This window comes from Gigantopelta aegis, chromosome 10 (genome assembly GCF_016097555.1).
Source record: "Gigantopelta aegis isolate Gae_Host chromosome 10, Gae_host_genome, whole genome shotgun sequence".
In the NCBI taxonomy this organism is placed as follows: Eukaryota; Metazoa; Mollusca; class Gastropoda; order Neomphalida; family Peltospiridae; genus Gigantopelta; species Gigantopelta aegis.
The window spans coordinates 77,643,490-77,665,582 of NC_054708.1; the positions used below are offsets into that span (position 1 = coordinate 77,643,490).

General features: G+C 39.3%; 1 protein-coding gene across 1 annotated transcript in view; it reads right to left on the reverse strand.

Moving 5' to 3' along the window:
* Positions 1-12,778, reverse strand: part of LOC121383088 — a 35,505-nt gene extending 22,727 nt beyond the window's left edge. Inside the window, exons 1-3 of the mRNA XM_041512863.1 lie at positions 12,387-12,778; positions 6,886-7,045; positions 4,856-4,932 (exon numbers count right to left, since the gene is read on the reverse strand). Of these exons, the coding sequence (XP_041368797.1) occupies positions 4,856-4,932; positions 6,886-7,036 (228 nt within the window). The 5' untranslated portion in view covers positions 7,037-7,045; positions 12,387-12,778. The remainder of the gene's footprint in view (positions 1-4,855; positions 4,933-6,885; positions 7,046-12,386) is intronic.
* Positions 12,779-22,093: the final 9,315 nt, after the last annotated feature.

Here is a 22,093-nt window from a genome sequence, read left to right on the forward strand (position 1 = left end):
ATATTTATGTCGTTGCATAAGGTGGACTACATTTTTCCACGTATGATTAAATGAGTTTGCAGGTAAAATGTATATGAATAGTTCTACAATAAACAGACCGTAGCTTACAAAATTAATGTTTTGTTACTGTAATTAAATGGGCAAGAAAAAGAATCAACCACCGTTGTGAGGTATAGATAAGGCAATTCTAACCCTTGAGACCTCGGTCCTCACAAAAATACATCTTGTCCCTCAAGTTGGAAATGCCTTATCTATATACATGTACCTCACAATGGTGATAGATTCTATTAGTCCATTTAGCCAACAGCTAGGATATACAAACTAAAACACATGTCCATTTAGCCAACAGTTAGAAGTTTGTTTTGTTTAACAACACCACTAGAGCACATTGATTAATTAACCATCGGCTATTGGATGTCAAACATTTGGTAATTCTGACACTTGGTCATCAGAAGAAACCTGCTACATTTATTCATTAGTAGCAAGGGATCTTTTATATTCACTTTCCCAGACAGGAAAGCACATACCACAGCCTTTGACCAGTTGTGTGTACTGGTTGGAACGAGAAAACCCCAAATCAGTTGAATAGATCCACCGATGTGATTCGATCCTTCGATGCAAGCACCTCAGGATGGCACTCAACCAACAGAGCTAAAGCCCACCCTCACAACCCATTTAAGCAAGTTAGGAGATGCAAACTGAACACCCAAATATATTTGAGATAAAAATTGACATTGAGAGTACTACCAAACATTATGATCTCCAGAAATGCATTTGTGATAGATACTCATATTCTAACCAAGGAAATGTAGGTAAATTTTAATTTAATAATACACAAATATTTTATTTGCCAAAACCCTTTTAAGCTGGCTACAAACTGAGGATATAGTCCCTTAAACTTTATATGCACTTTCCTATAGACAAAGCAGTAAATACCATGCCCTTCGATAAACCAGTTGTGAGCTGTTGAATGGGAAAGGAAAACCAAATCCATCTAGGAGATATCGAATTACGTACTGTTAAGACTCATTACCCCTGGGGGCAGGATGTAGCCCAGTGGTACAGCACCTGCCTGATGTGCGGTCGGTTTGGGATTGATCCCCATCAGTGGGCCAATATGGCTATTTCTCATCCCAGCCAGTGCACCACGACTGGTATATCAAAGTCTATGGTATGTGCTATCCTGTCTGTGGGATGGTGCATATAAAAACTGCATTGCTACTAATGGAAAAATGTAGCTAATTTCCTCTTTTAAGACTATATGTTAAATTATCAAATGTTTGACAACCAATAGCCGATGAATAATAAATCAATGTGCTCTAGTGGTATCGTTAAACAAAACAAAACATTACACCTGAGGTGAGTTCTCAACCACCAAGCTATAAGTACACCCCACAAATAAAGATCAAAAGATGAATACTTTAACCATGGTGGTCCTTATAGAGAGATATTAAAATACTATAGATACACCATCCTCGGTGGTGAAGAGATTAAGCCATCAGACTTAAAGACTTAGATTTCCAGTACCGATAGGGGTAGGACGTAGCCAGATTTCCAGTACTGATAGTAGGATGTAGCCAGATTTCCAGTACTGATAGGAGTAGGACGTAGCCAGATTTCCAGTACTGATAGGGGTAGGATGTAGCCAGATTTCCAGTACTGAAAGGGGTAGGACATAGCCCACTGGTAAAGCACTCACCTGATGTGTGGTCGGTTTAGCATCGATCCTCATTGGTGGGCACATTGGGCTATTCCTGATTCCAGCCAGTGCACCACGACTGGTATATCAAAGGCTGTGGTAAAAACTATCCTGTCTGTGGGATGGTGCATATAAAAGATTTCTTGCTACTAATGGAAAAAAGTAGTGGGTTTCTTCTCTAAAACTACATACACTGTAAATGTCCACCAGCCAATGATTAATAAATCAATGTGTTCTAGTACTGTCGTTAACCAAAACAAACTAACTTTTATCAAGTACTGACTCTAACTCAAAGTGAGTTTAACAACTCAGCGGGTAGGTGTAAGACCTCTACACTGACTTCGCTCTCACTAACAACTCAGTGGGTAGGTGTAAGATCACTACACTGACTTCGCTCTCACTAACAACTCAGTGGGTAGGTGTAAGACCCCTACACTGACTTCGCTCTCACTAACAACTCAGTGGGTCGGTGTAAGACCACTACGCTGACTTCGCTCTAACAACTCAGTGGGTAGGTGTAAGACCACTACGCTGACTTCGCTCTAACAACTCAGTGGGTAGGTGTAAGACCACTACGCTGACTTCGCTCTAACAACTCAGTGGGTAGGTGTAAGACCACTACGCTGACTTCGCTCTCACTAACAACTCAGTGGGTAGGTGTAAGACCACTGCACTGACTTCGCTCTAACAACTCAGTGGGTAGGTGTAAGACCACTACGCTGACTTCGCTCTAACAACTCAGTGGGTAGGTGTAAGACCACTACGCTGACTTCGCTCTAACAACTCAGTGGGTAGGTGTAAGACCACTACACTGACTTCGCTCTAACAACTCAGTGGGTAGGTGTAAGACCACTACACTGACTTCGCTCTCACTAACAACTCAGTGGGTAGGTGAAAGACCACTACACTGACTTCGCTCTAACAACTCAGTGGGTAGGTGTAAGACCACTACACTGACTTCGCTCTCACTAACAACTCAGTGGGTGGGTGTAAGACCACTACACTGACTTCGCTCTAACAACTCAGTGGGTAGGTGTAAGACCACTACACTGACTTCGCTCTCATTAACAACTCAGTGGGTCGGTGTAAGACCACTACACTGACTTCGCTCTCACTAACAACTCGGTGGGTCGGTGTAAGACCACTACGCTGACTTCGCTCTAACAACTCAGTGGGTAGGTGTAAGACCACTACACTGACTTTGCTCTCACTAACAACTCAGTGGGTAGGTGAAAGACCACAACACTGACTTCACTCTCACTAACAACTCAGTGGGTAGGTGTAAGACCACTACACTGACTTCGCTCTCACTAACAACTCAGTGGGTAGGTGTAAGACCACTACACTGACTTCGCTCTCACTAACAACTCAGTGGGTAGGTGTAAGACCACTACGCTGACTTCGCTCTCACTAACAACTCAGTGGGTGGGTGTAAGACCACTACACTGACTTCGCTCTCACTAACAACTCAGTGGGTGAGTGTAAGACCACTACACTGACTTCGCTCTCACTAACAACTCAGTGGGTAGGTGTAAGACCCCTACACTGACTTCGCTCTCACTAACAACTCAGTGGGTGGGTGTAAGACCACTACACTGACTTCGCTCTCACTAACAACTCAGTGGGTGGGTGTAAGACCACTACACTGACTTCGCTCTCACTAACAACTCAGTGGGTGGGTGTAAGACCCCTACACTGACTTCGCTCTCACTAACAACTCGGTGGGTGGGTGTAAGATCACTACACTGACTTCGCTCTCACTAACAACTCGGTGGGTGAGTGTAAGACCACTACACTGACTTCGCTCTCACTAACAACTCAGCGGGTAGGTGTAAGACCTCTACACTGACTTCGCTCTCACTAACAACTCAGCGGGTAGGTGTAAGACCACTACACTGACTTCGCTCTCACTAACAACTCAGTGGGTGAGTGTAAGACCACTACACTGACTTCGCTCTCACTAACAACTCAGTGGGTAGGTGTAAGACCCCTACACTGACTTCGCTCTCACTAACAACTCAGCGGGTAGGTTTAAGACCACTACACTGACTTCACTCTCACTAACAACTCAGTGGGTAGCTGTAAGGTGTAACTAAAGAATTTATCTCCCATAGCAATTCTATTTTTAAATTGAAATGGGTGAAATTACCCTCATGCAGATTGCAATTTTGACCCTGCCTACGGCAGATGTTTTAAAATCTGACTTTTGCAGCACATAAACATGACTAAAAGGTTATTTTCCTGTATGTAGACATATTTCAAATGTAACATGTTATACTCTGGCAGATAATGTACACCAGATGTATACATTTTGCAATCGTTGACATGATGCTCCCGACCTACAGCAATTTATATTTTAACGATGCCAATTGCCGTTGGTGTCGTCGTTAAGTTCGATCCCTGCTAACCACCAACCCACTATCCTGGACAGACAGCCCACATAGCCGAGATGTGTGCCCAAGACAACATACTTGAACCATTGCTGGATAGAAACAAAGTATAAATGAAATGAAAATAATACAGAGAAGGTGAGAAACAAGGACTATACATATGTGTTAGGGTCTCCTTGATTACTCAGGTACTCAGACACGGGAGTCCGTTCATAGGACTCGAGTACCCATGCAAGGAAGAACATTCTCAATTAATTAATTATAATTTTTTTACGTCATTTTGCCTCCAGTTTCATTATAGGGTTATCAGACATGGAGAGAAAACAAAAGTCAAATGTGTGGTATGCAATACACTGGCATGATTTGGCATTCATGTTCAGTTCTGGAATTAAAAAGAAGTTTGTTTTGTTTAACGACACCACTAGAACACATTGATTTATTAATCATCAGCTATCGGATGTCAAAACATATGGTCATTTTGACAGTGTCATAGAGAGGAAACTCACTACATTTTTTCCATTAGTAGCAAGGGATCTTTTGTAAGCACCATCCAACAGACAGGGTAGCACATACCACAGCCTTTAATATACCAGTTGTGGTGCACCGGTTAGAACGAAAAAGAGCCCAATGGGCCTACGGACGAGGATCAATCCCAAACCAACCGTGCATCAAGCAAGCGCTTTACCACGGTGCTAAGTCCCACCTCCTCTGGAATTAAGATGCATAATGCTGTTTTACTTTATTCCTAATGTGTGGATAATATTACCTGATGAGGTAACGGCTTCACGTCAAATCTTACAGTGCCACTAGATATTTCCTTCCTGCTTAAGATCTTTGCCACAGCTGTAACAAACAAAATATTGAAGACAATTCCAGTACAGTAATATTAAGTAAATATACAACAAGACCTAAACAATAAGGTAGTATAATAGCTATTAATACGTAGTACAGTAATATTAAATAAATATACAACAAGACCTGAACAATAAGGTAGTATAATAGCTATTAATACATAGTACAGTAATATTAAATAAACATACAACAAGACCTGAACAATAAGGTAGTATAATAGCTATTAATACGTAGTACAGTAATATTAAATAAACATACAACAAGACCTGAACAATAAGGTAGTATAATAGCTATTAATACGTAGTACAGTAATATTAAGTAAACATACAACAAGACCTGAACAATAAGGTAGTATAATAGCTATTAATACGTAGTACAGTAATATTAAGTAAACATACAACAAGACCTGAACAATAAGGTAGTATAATAGCTATTAATACGTAGTACAGTAATATTAAGTAAATATACATCAAGACCTGAACAATAAGGTAGTATAATAGCTATTAATACATAGTACAGTAATATTAAGTAAATATACAACAAGACCTGAACAATAAGGTAGTATAATAGCTATTATTTTATATTAATACGTACTACAGGAATATAATATTATACACAGGGCTAGCCAGTGTTTCTGGAAAGAAAACATTTTGGGGTATGGCACTATGAAATTGAATATTTACAATGTGTGTGTGCTGAATGAAACTGCATGCAGTCAAATAGAGGGAATGGGAAGCCTCCTCCAGAAAGAAAATGGGTTAGGTTTAGAGTTAGGGTTAAAAAAAAAATCACTCAGTGATGATAAGAGTCATTAACTTTGTCAAAAGGACAACTTAAAAAAATTAAATCTGCAAAAACATTTGGGTATGGCACCATACCCATTTTACCGTCTAGCAGAAACCCAGATGCATTCGCATTCGTCAAAGTTGCCAATTGCAAATTTCAAAAACAATTAACAAATTTTATTTTAATTTGGTGATGTTATTAATCAAGTAATAATTGATATTTTCTTACAAAATAACTGGATTTATGCAATTTTTGAAGTTTAATAGATAATTTGTCGAAATTTCTTGCTAATCCAGAACTAATCCTAATACCGCACACCTATAATGTATATATGTTTATATCTAAAGTCAGAGGTGGGTCTAAAGTCTGAACCACATTGTTACACCTAGGATAAATTACTCTCCTACCTTTATTTACCATTAGATTTCCCACATTTTGTCCAGACAAAAATCTTGAAAACAACACTACAGTGACACAGATTCCACAAACTAGATGATGACTATGTTACTTATATTGCCTTCGCTGAGATCGCCTAGGGCAAAAACATATAATTTTGTGCTGGCTGTCATATATTGCCTTTTTATGGAATACTCTTCAAGAAGTTTGGAAGCCTCCAAAGCTTGTGACGTAATTAATATGATGTCATCACAATTGCTTATATAATCATAACATGTTATGATGTTGTTAGATTACGTCATATATTCTTTCAACCCTCTTGGGGAGTCTTCTATAAAAAGGCAAAATGGCAGCCGGCACAAAATTACATGCTTTCTGCCCTATGCAAAATCTCTATTAATTTGTGGATGGTGTCCCAGAAGATCATAGCGGAGCTAATGATTTTACCGAGGATGGGGGTGGGAATACCTGAACCTCCAATAATTCCATAGATGTTTTTTTATACTTTTTATGACATTATTAAATATTAAAATCAAGATCTGTTTTTGTATATACTCACATGTACATATGTATATCTAAATAATAATATATATATATTTCACAAGAAATGAATTAAGTTCCCTAATTTTATGCAGTGCCCCCTTCCCCCAAACACACACACTCACATTATTGTTTCTATTGCCTGTATAGATACACTACAATACAATTATACGATACATGTACGTACTATATGTAAATTTGTATATAGATGCATGTACAAACCAAGTTTATCTTTAAACATTATCACGGCATCATTGTTCAACAGTGGATAGTAGATCTTGTCAATTCTGCTTTCAATGACCGACTCAAAATAGGACTGCAAAGTCTGCACACTCAATGTGGGTGGAATGTTACCAACTCGAATGCCAGCCATATTGCTGTACTGAAAGAACAAAAGGACATTTTATTAGTACAGTTAATCTACTATTTAATAGTATAGGGATAATAATGTTCTATTTGACCATTTGCGCGGACATTCACACTGGTTTTACTTTGCAAATTGAGCTTTACCGGCGATACGGAGCAGAAATGGTAAAACAGATATTTTAAACTATAAAACCAGCATGAATGTAAGCAAATGGTCAAATACAACATAGTTATCCCCATTCTAATTCAATAAATGCATTTTCTTTTTAAAAATTCTTTAAATATTAATTTTTCACCACATCGGGAAAATGGCCGCAACAATTATAGCGAGAAATTTCGAGTTTAAAGCAGGTTCTCAAAACAAATGTTGGCAAACATGTACACTTTTTAAGTATTGTTAGTGTTGTGTCGGCAACTGTTGTGGTTGTTTCTTTAATACATAAACACACGTTTGTTCAACGAATGATTCCAGGTTCGCTTTCAGTAATCCTTAATCTTCTGACCGGTGAAGCTGTAGGCTACACTAGTGTTAACTGATCAGGTATTGAGTAGCGCTCGATCATTTTCGATAATTTACTGGTGGTTTACCTTTGAATTGTTATACCATCAGATGTAATCATCAGTAATAGTAAAAAGCAGTTGTTGAGAGAGTCTTAATTATTACCTAAAACAATTGGAGTTGAACATGTAACTCTTGGAAGTTATTAAATACTGTTGCAATTTTTCTCACATCTGTTTCTAAAAAGTCACCTAAAATTCACAAGCCAACCGCATTATAATGCTAGAATAGAGGGTAGACGTTGTTAATAAATCGGAAAAAGATGAGATATGTGCTGGAAAAATTACGGAACAATTGGGAGTGGGTAGAATGCAGATCGCTGGAATTCTAAAAAGAAAGGCGAAGGTCTTGGCAGATTATAACAGCAATCAGCCATCGGACAGAAAGAGATTGAGAAGTGTCACAGGCAATGAAGACATTAACATGTTGGTCTGGAAATGGTTCCAAGATACTACTGCTCGTAGAATAAAATAGAATTTCAAAGCATCAAACGGGTGGCTGGATTTATTCAGGTGTAGACACAATATTGTTGTGGGTACACTAAGTGGTGAGCGCAACCAAGTCAAAGCAACTGTTCAACTGTCCATTCCAAGAGCTGGCCGAATTCCTGCGATAACGTTTCAACTTGTGATGAAAGATCTTTCAAGTGGAGCAGACCAGCAGCATAGTGTTTAAACGACATGGGACTGGAGCTGGATGAATCGGAGAGAAGAAGTCATTGTTAACAGTGATGACAAAAGTATGAGTACCACAGTTTGCTCGCTGGCAGAGGCCAAACAATATGTCCGTAGCTTAAGAGAATTTGGACTGTTCCATGGGAAATGTGACATTGTAACTGCAGTAATGGATCTTCAAGACTGTGTTATCTATGCGTGTTGAAAACATGTGTAAGCAGAGCAAGATAAATGACTTCTTTAGTAAATGAACAGTACATGTTGATCAGTGACTTTAGTTTGCAGAACAGCTAGTGGTCCATTATTTTAATTGTGTTGTGAAACATTCTTTCTTTCATGTGATAAAATTGAAATAGGATATATATATCAATATTTGTGGGGGGGTTTTGTTTATCTTAAGATATTTTCCCACGAATATAGTACAGTGACAGAGTTCTAGCACAACAAAAAAATCTTTAATTTTGGGTGATAATTTTTAAACCTGGATATGATGGCCACCTGTCTATGACAGCCACTTTTGCCTGGTCCCATGAATGGCTACCATAAACTGGTTCGACTGTATGTTTTACATGTAATACAACTGCTGCTCTTCATATCGTTTTTAAATTTTATTGTTTTATAACGAAGATTCATAATTCGGCATAGCTGTCATCATACTTACTTCCGCATTCACACAAACATAAAAATTTATAAACAGCATTTATGTCATAAAATTTAGAGGAGCATGTATTTTGCTTCAGAAAAAGATTCAACTTTGGTATTTTAAAAGTAAGTACGTCCAACTAAACAGCAAGAAGTAGCATATGAATATGTAAATAGGCTCTTGGGGAATCCCCCAAATTTCCGACAGGTTCATACTCGTTTTATTGCCACAAATGGATTACATTATCTGCCAGTATATAACATTAGTACATTTAAAATATGTCTACATACAACAAAATCACTTTTCAGTCATGTTTATTTGCTGCAAGTCTTCTTTTTCTTTTAAATTGCAGTGGGCAGGCTTTAAATTGCTGTCAGCACTAGTGGACCATTTCACCCATGCCAGTTTTGTTTTTAAATTGCTGTGGAAGACAAATTCTTAAGTTCGAGCCCTGAGCTAGAAACTATGTTTTGTCACGTTTGATTCAATGTATTTCTTTTTCAACTTGAATGGACTGATAATGTTACTTATGAGGTGTTCCAAATGTCTAGTACTCAACAGCTAGTGAGCATTCCATGTTAATTAACAAAATAATTAAATGGTGGATTTATCGATTTTAGTAATATTGTGCTTACAATCTTTCAAAAATCAATTGTCGCTCAACAGACTAGGGTCTTCACGAGTACTTGGCACAGGCCAGGACTCAAGTCCGTTCACAGAACTCTAGTACCCGTGCAAGGAAGAAAGAAAGAAAGAAATGTTTTATTTAACAACACACTCAACACATTTTATTTACGGTTATATGGCGTCAGACATATGGTTAAGCACCATACAGATTTTGAGAGGAAACCCGCTGTCACCACTACATGGGCTACTCTTTTCGATTAGCAGCAAGGGATCTTTTATTTGCACTTCCCACAGGCAGGATAGCACAAATTAAACCATGGCCTTTGTTGAACCAGTTATGGATCACTGGTCGGTGCAAGTGGTTTACACCTACCCATTGAGCCTTGCGGAGCACTCACTCAGGGTTTGGAGTCGGTATCTGGATTAAAAATCCCATGCCTCGACTGGGATCCAAACCCAGTACCTACCAGCCTGTAGACCGATGGCCTAACCACGACGCCACCGAGACCGGTCCGTGCAAGGAAGAGTGCAGCACTCAAATTTAATTAAAATTTTTTACGTAATTTTGTCATGTATATGCTTGCCGCTGGTTACATTATAGGGCTGTGAGACATGGAAGGAAAATAAAAGTTGAATGTATGGAATGCAATACAATGGCATGGTTTGGCATCCATGTTCAGGACTGGAATTAAGATGCATAATGCTATTTTACTTTATTCCTTAGTATCATTATCATCTAGTATTGGGTACTCGGGTTCTGGTAGAGTTTGACCCTCGATTTCTCGAGTCCAATATTTTGGTATTTTTGGACTCGTCGAGGCCCTAGGACGGACTACCTTTATAAAATGTGTAGTCGCCCATAAGCCCACGATACATCTACAATGTGTCGAAGACTTTGTTTCCGAGACTTTTTTTGTAATGTATCATCAAAAGTCTCAGACACTGTTTCCAAGACCAGTGTTCTATTTGCAGAGAGAAGTCTCCAAAACATAATATCTACTACCAATCAAAATATATAAATAAATCACATGACATGACTGGTCACATGATATATACTATAACAGGAACACAAGAAGTGATTCAATAATAATAACAAAAATAGCTTCCCGGACCCATATAATGCAATTCCTACATTTTCTTCTTCATTTTTTAAATTATTAAACAAATGGTCATGACAGCAACAGCAGGCATTGCTGCATGCTAATTATCTGCCATTGTGCAAAGAAATGACAGATGTGTTTCCAAAACAGTCTCTCAAAATAAAATAAGTGTATCGTCTAAAGTGTCCTGGACTTTGTAGATGTAACATAGGTTTTAGATAAAGTTTGTTTTGTTTAATGACACCACTAGAACACATTGATTTATTAATCATCAGCTATTGGATGTCAAACATTTGGTAATTTTAACAAATAGTATTAGAGAAGAAACTCGCTAAATTTTTCCATTAGTAGCAAGGGATCTTTTATATGCACCATCCCAGACAGGCTAGCACATACCACTGCCTTTGATATACCAGTTATGGTGCACTGGCAGGAACGAGAAACAGCTTGAGCAATGGCCCACCGACGGGGAATGATCCCAGGCAGACTGTGCATAAAGCGAGCACTTTACCACCGAGCGACGTTCCGTCCCTCGCACTTAGTCTTAGAATGCTCGACACTCTCCCAACTAGCCCGAGTACTCTGACTGTAAGAGAGCTAGACGGACTTTTGGACATAAATACACTCTCATTACAGTCAGAGACCAAGCTATGTATTTTTTTGGCAATTCCCGACAACCAAAAAGTTGGCAAAGATTTCCGCTCTAATACCACAACAATCCTATGTTTGACGTCAAATACCTTTACATCGATCATTTTCGAGTTAACTGATTAAAAAAAATCCATATATTAATCACTATTACACATACTCCAGAAAGAAATCTGACAGCACCCACATTCAGCTACGCTTTGTGACACTCCGTCACAAGAATTACAAAGCTCAGTGACCTATTTTGTGACGTAGATCAAGTAATCGCCCACTGGGCAATTCCGCCTTGTGCAACAGGTACAGGGGCCGTCTCATACCAAGCGACGTTACAACATGGAAGAGTTGGCTAATGGTTTCCTCTCTAACACAGTGATAAAATTACCAAATATTTGACATCCAATAGCTGATGATTAATGAATCAATGTGCTGTAGTGGTGTCGTTACACAAAACAAACTTTTTTTGGTGATTGTCGTTTTGAGACGGCCCCTGGAAAACGGAATGGCTGAGTGGGCGATCATGTGATGCATCGTCAGGATATAGGTTGGCGGACTTAGAATTCTGCTGTCCGGAGTTTGCCGAAGCTTAGCTGAATGTGGGTGCTGTCAGGTTTCTTTCTGTAGTGTGTGTATTAGTGATTAATATCTGAATTTCTTTTAATCAATCAACTCGAAAATGATCGATTTAAAGGTATTTGACGTCAAACATAGGATTGTTGTGGTATTAGAGCGGAAATCTTTGCCAACTTTTTGGTTGTTGGGAATTGCAAAAAAAATACATAGCTTGGTCTCCGACTGTAATGAGAGCGTATTTATGTCCGTCTAGCTCTCTTACAGTCGGGCTATCTCCCAACATATACATAAGAACACCATAGGGCAAGACGACACTCGAAAAACCAATATAGTCAGAGCTTGAACAATGTGCTGGGGTGTCGATATTCCTTTCTTTTATTTTGTTACACTCTGACAACAAAACAACAAAAGTCCGAGATATTGTTGTTGTAATTTTTCTTGTCAAATAAACGGCAACATTTAGTTTACTACACTAGTTAGGCTATTTACTTTGAAACAACACGTTAGTCACTTAGTGGCAACATATTAATACTTACCAATATCTTAAATTGTCAGTATGGTGTGCATAATTATTTCGCGGTTTGTAGTTTACAAGACGCAACTTGCTTAGATTCGTAGAATCGAAACCACTTACAACTGTTTGACACAAAGCCAAGATTTACAACTTCCTCAAAGCACACAAAAATGCAAAAGAGTTATCTGTCCTTACAATTTGGAACAGAGCGGACCAGTTTTTGGCTAAACAACATTCGGAACACCTCGGGATTATTCGGTATATATCCGGTTATACTATACCAAATAAAATCCCATAGGCAACAATGTTAACGTATGTCGTTAAAAACACTATATTCAATATATTAACCAAAATATGACCCAGCAATATCACTACTTCAACCCTAACTGAAAATATTAACTGAAGAAAGTGGAACCTTTCATTTTCGATATAACTGGATGTTTCTTAACACCCATAGTTTCGCACAAAAATGTAGTACTTATAGTTTGCTACTTGACATAGTGGTACTGGATGAAATAAAATTGCCCAGATGAAACTTCTTTTTTCTTTTCTTTTTGTTTTACAACAAACACTTTCACATTTATCACCAATGGCAGGACTTGTGGTATCAGCCCCCCCCCCCCCCCCGAGATTTGGAGTTCCGCCCAAAAATGTATAATGCTTTTTATTTCTTATTATAAGTATTTTAACGTTTACCCTAACAGATGGCTGTATTAAATGCTAGTTTATTCTGTAACCATGTGGGTTTTATTCTTTTAATGATTTTAGTATGCACAAAACACATGCACCTAAACCTTTGGCTAGGAGCTGTAGGGACATGCATTTACCTGTCTTTACATCTGACCTCTGACCAGGGACAGTGACGATCATCCAATAGACTGGCCAGCTGTGGTTGACCCAGTTGGTGGCTATTCACTGTCACTCACCTGACATTCCTTGACATATCACGATCTGCACAGGCCACGCACTTTTGATCAGCTTTAAAGTATACTGGGATAATTGGTGAGTTATATTTCTACTTTTCTAATTCACTTTACTATTTTACTAACATATAAAGTACAGTTTATAAATTACAAATAAGGTTTAATAAATAACTACTTCAATTAACATTTACTTTGATAAAGGAATAAACTGAATTAATGTAAGTATTAGAATTTGGGCGTGGCACTTACGCTGTAACAATAATGGATATTCCTATAGCCAAGCCATAATTAAATGAGTCGTTATTATTGTTTTAGAAATGTATGTGAATAGTGTGTAGGCCTATGTGTGTATATTAAATTAGAAATGCATTAGTTTTAGTTTACTTGTTTCTTGTAGACGTTTGACGCTTTTTCATCATGTTACCGCCCTAAAGCCCACAGCTAAAGGTATTGGTATTTCATTGTGTCTAGGTAAACCGTATCACCTGTGGAGATAATGTTTTGTGTAGCTTACCTTTATTTTATTATACTATATATCGCCATATGTGTAATTGTTTGCTGTAAATAATGATTTAAGATTATCGGCGATTGATTAATGTTCAGTTGTTTAACGTACGGTAATTCTGTATGTGTATTATGTCTATATTTGATGTTTACTGTGGCGATGTTAACTATTGCTCAATGTATCGTTCTTTCTTTTGTTCAAGCGATTTGCTATTATTTGTAGATAATAACATTTCATTCTTTTCAACTTATTTTCGTGCTTATATCCAATTAAGGTTCAAGCACGCTGTCCTGGGTACACATCTCAGCTATCTAGGCTGTATGTTCAGGACAGTGGGTTAGTTATTAGTTGGTTAGTGGTTAATGAGACTGCAGAGTTTATTTATATATATTTTAATGCGTTTTAATATGGTGTTTTAAGACTGTTTATGTATAGTTGTGAATGTATTTTAATAATGCTATTTTTGCTTATAGGGTTTGTTTGACTATATATCCTTATTCTCCGGAATAAAGAACCCTGTTAAAATATCTTCACCGAGTTTAGTTGTCTCTTATCGGGAAGTAACAATTCGAAACCAGTACAGGAAGCCCGCCCTCTGATATTATTTGGCTCGTGTGAATTACGAATGCCTTAAAACATGTTTTATTTTATAAAATAAATAATTAACACGCGCAAGTGGTATAATGTTTGTTCTGCAATAAAGGGTTAAGGAACAAATGCCATTATTGATATGCTGGGGCATCACTTGACCTGTGGAAAGGCAAAAAAGATTCTCATGTCATCAAAAGGATTCTTGGTCTCTTTTACCCAGGCTAACAACTTTCAAGTACAAACATGATATCCAAAAAAATTCACCACAAAAGCAATGGAATGCTAACCTGCAATTAGATTTAAATGCGTTTCTGAATATGTGCAACTCTATAACAGCTATTAATAACATTACTGTACTAAATATACCTTGGTGTGCTCAAAACAGACAAAACGTCTGTTTCAAAATTAGCTAGAATCTAAAACCTTGCACCTGACATAGGTGGGTCTATCAGTAGCAAAGAACACTAGGCACATCTTTTCAATAGTGTGTGTGAATAGGTTAACATCACTGGTGCTGTCTGCTCTGCTGAAAACCAAGTAGAGTTCTATCATATGAATGTAAATCATCCAAACTCTGCTGTACTCCCATGTGTAGCCCATCCTGACTTCTTGCAGTAATCACCATACACTGAACAATTCTTTAATGGTCACCTGTCTGCTTTGTAGACTCTAGAACACTTAGCATATGATTTTCATATAACTGACTTACTGACATTAACATGGTATTCAGCATTGAACCTTACCACTGAAAAACGTTACCTATGTGTAATAAGAAAAGTGAAAGTGCTAATAAGGGTGAATGAGTTTATACTGATTAAAATATTTCCCAGAATAACTATTAAATGAAAATCCTTCACAATGTATTCTAGAGGCTACTGCTCAGATTTTTTAAATAGTTATTTCAAGAAGTCCAGATCAGATACTCATGGGAGCATAGCAGAGGTTTAGATGTGTACATTGATATGATAACACTCTACTTGATTTCCAGAGCAGACATGACCAATGTTGTGGATCTCTTCACAGAACAAACATGTTAACAAATATACCACTTGCACTTGTTAATTTATCCACTTCAAAACATAAATGTGGCATTGGCTTATCAGTGTCACTTGGGACAGAACTGATTTTATAGTAACACATGGGATCGAAAAGATCACAATCTGCATAAAACTTTTAAAGATTTTCATTTATTGTTTTATATTTCCAGTCTTGTTTTCGACTGCACGTCTCGGATGTTTTACCATCACCATGAATAATGCAATGGATTATTTTCCCTGGCTTAGCCATATCTAGTAGTCAAGTTCCTGAAAAATAAACTATCTTACAGAAACCGTATAATGTGGAACTTATTTGAACCAAAATGTTCATTCCATATCTTTCAAATATTTACTAATTCCTATGACATTTTGACCTCTGCTGACCTAACTGATCAACCAATCATGTAGCAATGAACAGCAATGATCACTTCATGCTCTTATCTTTATTTTGTGGCATAATATATAATCCTACCATTAAAACCTTTAGATTCATATGACATTATGTTTTTCCTACCATTAAATATTGGAACTTCTGACAAACTTCCATATCACAACAATTGTGCTATTATATATACAATGTATTAAATGTTGGAACCAGTTTACCAAACCTGTTGCTTTCCTATTCTATTTGCCTCGAAGTATATAAAAATTGTTTAAAACACTTGACAACCACATTTTATAAAAATAAGAGAGACGTTTGACCAAAGAAAATGGCAAAATGTTTAGGTAGTCGGTAAAAACAAATGGTGACCTTTTGACCTCTGCTAACCTCATTAACCAACCAACCATCAATGCGCATTATGCTACTATCTTCAATTTGAGTGGTACTATATAATCATACCATTAACACTTTCAGAGTTTTATGGCATTATGTTTCCACTACCTTTAAATGTCGGAAATTACGAAAAACCGCCATATCACATATCGTGCAGTTATATATTTTAAGTAAACATGTTGTTTTCCTCTTCTATTTGCCTAGAAGTATACAAAAACTTTTTTAAAAAACGTGATAAATCACATTTTATAAAAATAAAAGAAGTCTGACCAAAGAAAATGGATCAATTTTAAGGGTCGATAAAACAGTGTGACCTTTTGACCTCTGGGTAACCTAATTATCAATCAATGGACACCCAGTAGCCGATCTCTTATTTTGTTCTGGGTGTGGTTAAACATCCAGTCATCCGTCGTATCTTTCTTCTGTTTTTTTTTCACAAATTGTTTTTATTCTAGTGCCCATTTTTTCTCTTGATTTCATCCGGATCCATCATTTCAATTTCAGTTTCTCTCCACATCCAAGTCACAGCCCTTGTCTCTCTAACCACAAAAGGCGTTTGCTCTTGTGGCCATCTGTGTCACACACCTGACATTTCTCATCAGCTTTTGCGACCATAATAAGATCCCATTCAGAAGCCGATGTTTCAATTGCATTTTTCTCTGTTAGCGCAAGTACTGTGATAAACAGTGGAATGGATTAAAATGCATTATATGGATATACTTAAAGATGTATTCTATCTTGAAAAGTAAGAATATATTATATTAAGTATATGAAATAATATAGCGTGTGTATGTGTGTGTGCGTGGATGGATGGGGATGTGTGTGCGTGTGGATGGATGGGGTGTGTGTGTGTGTGTGTGTGTGTGTGTGTGTGTGTGTGTGTGTGTGCAGAAAAAAAATGAGATTGATTGATGAATACATGAATTTTCATAAGATCTAATTCTAGTATAAAAGGTTCTGGTTTTCTCTGTATATTTAGTTATATATATTTAATGTATACATGTACAAACAGTTCGGGGGGGGGGGGGGGGGGGGGGGGGGGGGGGAGGGGGCTTGTCACATTAGAGATTATTCATCACCCCGGCTTCATGACGTCAGCGATATCATCACGATACAATCAAAGATTTCATAATTAACACATGTCTTTTAAGTAATCATTGTCGTCAAATACACATTTGGACAAACTACTGTATTGATCATTACATCGGTTTTTAAAACAAAAACTGGAGTGTACACTGTAAGAGTGACGTCAGTATTGCACCAGTTCTTAAAATAAAAGTGTACACACCAGTAGTAAGGGGGCCTGTATAGAATCATGACCTACTTTTCAGTGACCCTGACCTTGATGACGTCGCGTGACCTCGTCCTACTGACCCCGGCCCTGACCTACTTAGACTGACCGTGACCTACTTAGACCGGCCTACTGTGCCGTGTGCAACGTCCTACTGACCCGGCCCTGACCTACTGACCCGGCCCCTGACCTACTTAGACCGGCCCCTGACCTACTTAGACTGACGCGAAAGAGTATAAAAAGGCTAGATACGGTTTAATTGTCATTCGCTCGCCGAAAACGATCAGATCTCCGTTCAATCCAGAGATGGCCTGTTCCACAAGTGATGAAGTGAGATGTCGTCTAGAACTTGGAACTAACGTCTATGTGGTGGCCAAGTTATGGAAAGGGGACACTGCTATTCACATAAGGAAATTTGACAGTGACAATGGGAAAACTTTCCCCACCAAGCGAGGTATTGTCCTTAGTCTTAAACAGTGGATCGAACTGTGTGGATGTAAAAGCCAAATTGACGAAACAATTTCATCATTAAACCAGGGAAAGACAACAAATTGTTCAGACACCTTGGTGCCAACGTCCAAGTCAGCGTCGACAAGAACTTTGCTGGGGTGGACCTGCGTCAGTGGTGGTGGTGTGATGAAACTAAATCCGTGAAACCTTCGAAGAAGGGAATATTCCTTTCTCTACAACAATGGGAGAAACTGAAAGGCTGTTTCACAGTCATGTGTGACTTTGTACCAGAGCTGAACTCGATTGTGCCCTGCGCCATGCAAGACGACCATCAAAACCAGATGGGATTTCTTCAGTGTAACTTCTGCAACCCTAACGAGTGTCACCAGTGGTGAACGAGTTTTGTTTTGGATGAACTCAAGGTATAAAAGAATGGATTTATGGTTTACACTTCATTTGCTTTGTGACTGTGACATTCTTGTGTCTTGTTGCACTCTATCTGGAACGAAGAAGGTGGCATCGGGATATTCGAGCAGTCTTAGTAGCAGCAGCAGTAGCGACGAGGACGACGTCTTGGTCTGCAAATGTTCAGAAAGACATACAATCAAAAGAGTGGCTACCAAACAAGAAGAACATTTCATGGATCAAACGGATGCTACACGTGACATTGGGGTTGGAACTGAAGATGGCGAACTCGTGAATGAACCCACAGATCAGACGGATGCTGCCTGTGAAACAGATGCTGCCTGTGAAACAGATGCTGCCTGTGAAACAGATGCTGCCTGTGAGGAAGATTGCTATTCGAGACGTTACGTGTTCTGTCATCGTCCCGAAATGAGACATTTCTATGCCCGGATGCTGACGTATGCTCGGTGGCCCATACAATTACGTCAAAAACCAAAAGAACTTGCCAAGGCCGGTTTCTACTACACGGGAGACCACGATGCCATCACCTGTTACTGTTGCGGACTTCGCGTCTACCGATGGAAGAAGACAGACGACCCAGTGATGGAACATTACAGACTCTCTCCAAGATGTCCTTATGTGAACAACCTGTTCAGACATTAAATGTTTTAGACACTTGTGTGCTATGTTATCATGTTGTATGTTGTGAATAAAACCGTGAATAACAGGTTTTGCTTTCTTATTTATGTCCTGGGTCCATGAGTGTGTCTCTGGACGTGTCCCTATGGTAGTAACACTGGTAAAGGGTAATATTTTGGTAACGATTATTTTTGGGAGCTCGCACGATGAGATTTGTGCTTGGGAGGAGGGACACTGCTCATACGTATCACACACATTCAAACATTCCTGTACCATATCGTTATGCGTCATAAGGTATATAAGTAAAATAGTTTTGGAAAACTCGTCATTTGAGGTAGAACTTTCAGAGGAGCAACATGTCAGACCAGTACAAGTTATATGTACCCGACGTGGATAAGTGGACCCGTTTCTATAAACTGCAGGCAGAAGGTAAACTTCAACCTCATTTTCCAGTGCAACGTGGTGGGAAAAGTCAGATCATGTACAGTGTGGATCGATGTCTAGAACTCTACGATCCCACGTGGAAAAAAGAAAAAGAGGAACAGAACAAGTCCCCGACACCCAAAGTCGTCATGGTCTCCCCAACACAACAAGTGGTAGAGCAAGCCAAGGCCGAGCAGAAACGGAAACGTCAAGAGAGTGGCGTGGAACAGAAACGACGAGAGCAGACTGGGCAAAAACGGCACAAGCATTTCTGAGAAGGCTATAAAAGGGGGCATGGCAGTTTCAACATCGTCAGTTCACGTCGAACACTTCAACAATCAACATCATGAATCAGAATTTGTTTATTCCGGAACATGTCATGAACAAAAGATCGTGTCCCGTATGTCCAAAGACTTTTTCAAAACCATCAAATATGCTACGTCATTGGAAGACCTTCCATTCAGCTCAACTCCAGGCTCCTATGGCTCCTATAGCTCCGGCTCCTCTGGCTCCGGCTCCGGCTCCTAGGTCTCATATAGCTCCTCTGGCTCCTATAGCTCCTGCTCTGGCTCCTATAGCTCCTCTGACTCCTATAGCTCCTCTGGCTCCTCTAGCTCATATAGCTCCTGCTCCTCTGGCTCCTATAGCTCCTGCTCCTCTGGCTCCTATAGCTCCTGCTCTGGCTCCTATAGCTCTTCTGGCTCCTAGGGCTCATATAGCTCATCTGGCTCCTATATCTCCTGCTCATAGGGCTCCTATATCTCCTGCTCCTCTGGCTCCTATAGCTCCTATAACTCCTGTTCTGGCTCCTATAGCTCCTCTGGCTCCTCTAGCTCATATAGCTCCTGCTCCTCTGGCTCCTATAGCTCCTGCTCATAGGGCTCCTATAGCTCCTGCTCCTCTGGCTCCTATAGCTCCTGCTCCGGCTCCTACAGCTCCTCTGGCTCATATAGCTCCTGCTCATAGGGCTCCTATAGCTCCTGCTCATAGGGCTCCTATAGCTCCTGCTCCGCTGCAGCAGCAGCCCCTAAGATTGTTACATCCGTTCACCATGATCGTGTCGGGACCCACGTCGTGTGGAAAGACAGTTTTGTTGTACAAACTGCTAAGGGATTGTAAAATCCAGCCGCCTCCCCAGCGCATCATCTGGCTCTACAAACGATGGCAACCCCTCTATGATACGATCAAAATGGTTGCTCGAGTGAAATTTGTTCAAGGCATACCCGAGAATTTGGAAAAGGATCGTTATTTGGATTCGAGAGTCAGAAATCTCATCGTGTTGGACGACCTGATGTCTACAGCTGGAAAAGATCCTCGCATCACCGACCTGTTCACGGAAGGAAGTCACCACAGAAACCTCTCTGTGATTGCCATCAACCAGAACTTGTATCACAGCAAGGACCCGACACAGAGAAGAAACTGTCATTACCTGGCACTGTTTAACAACCCCATCGACAAGCAGCAAGTTCTGACTTTGGCACAGCAGATGTATCCTGGAAATACTCGTCATTTCATGCAGCGGTTTGAGGAAGCTACCCACAGGCCCTACGGATATCTCTTGGTGGACTTGAAACCGACCACGCCCGAACATTGGCGTCTTCGGCCTAATGGTTTACAGACGGGGCCGTCCGAATGGTATAAAAGCACGAACGTAACGGCGAATGTCTCAGAAGAGTTGCAGCCACCGACGAAGAAAGAGCTCTACATGCAAATCATGCAAAGAAACGCATTCAAGAGAAAATTACCAGGCATACCCGCCTACGAAAGTGACGACGAAGAAGAAGATGAGGTGGAACCCTATCTGAAAAAAGTCAAGAGAATGCAGTCTTGCGATACGTGTGTGGTCTGGTCTTTAAAGACGGAAGCGACTTGCAGCGACACGTGAAAACGTGCGAAGAGGGAAATGAAAAAGAAGAAGAGCCGTCGCCCGACCTGGAAAACGAAGGCATTCGTCTCATGGTGGAACGTGAATTCGACATCAATCGTGACTATCTCCAAAGCAAGAGGAAACGCTACGAAGAAAAAAACATGTCCCAAGATGCCATTGAAAGAAACATGAAGACATTGCAATGGAAGTTATTTAAAGACACGTACTCTCGCTTTCTGACCTATATGCATTACTTTGACAAAGGTCCCAACACCAGAAAATTTTTACAGTTTGTGAATCCAGACAAAGATGTGAGACCACAGATTCGTTCTAAATTAAATCAGTATCGTTCATGGATCGGCGAATATTTGGATGAACAAGACGACGACGATACCGACGATGAGGAGGACGACGATGATGAAGAGAAATGAACACTCATATTATTCACGTCGCCCTTAAGGCCTCTCGATGTAACCCAGTGTGTGTCCATTTTATATATGTGTCAGTGATTTGTAATTTAGAAATAAATGAAAAACCAAAACATTGCGTTTGTTTTTTGAGTTTTTTACTCTATGACTAGATTTGTGATTGGATATTTCTACCGCTACTTTATAGTAGCAAGAGCTGTGTGTACAAGACAGAACATACCACGATCTTTGATATACCAGACATAATACACTAGTTGGCTATAGCTTAATGGGCCACCGACGGGGATCGATCCTAGATCGACCACTGTATTTACCTATTTGGTAATTAAAAAAGCCCTGTAAAAAGGCTTGTACTCTAGGGAAATACTTGTGTTTAAAATGCAGCTAAAAGATCA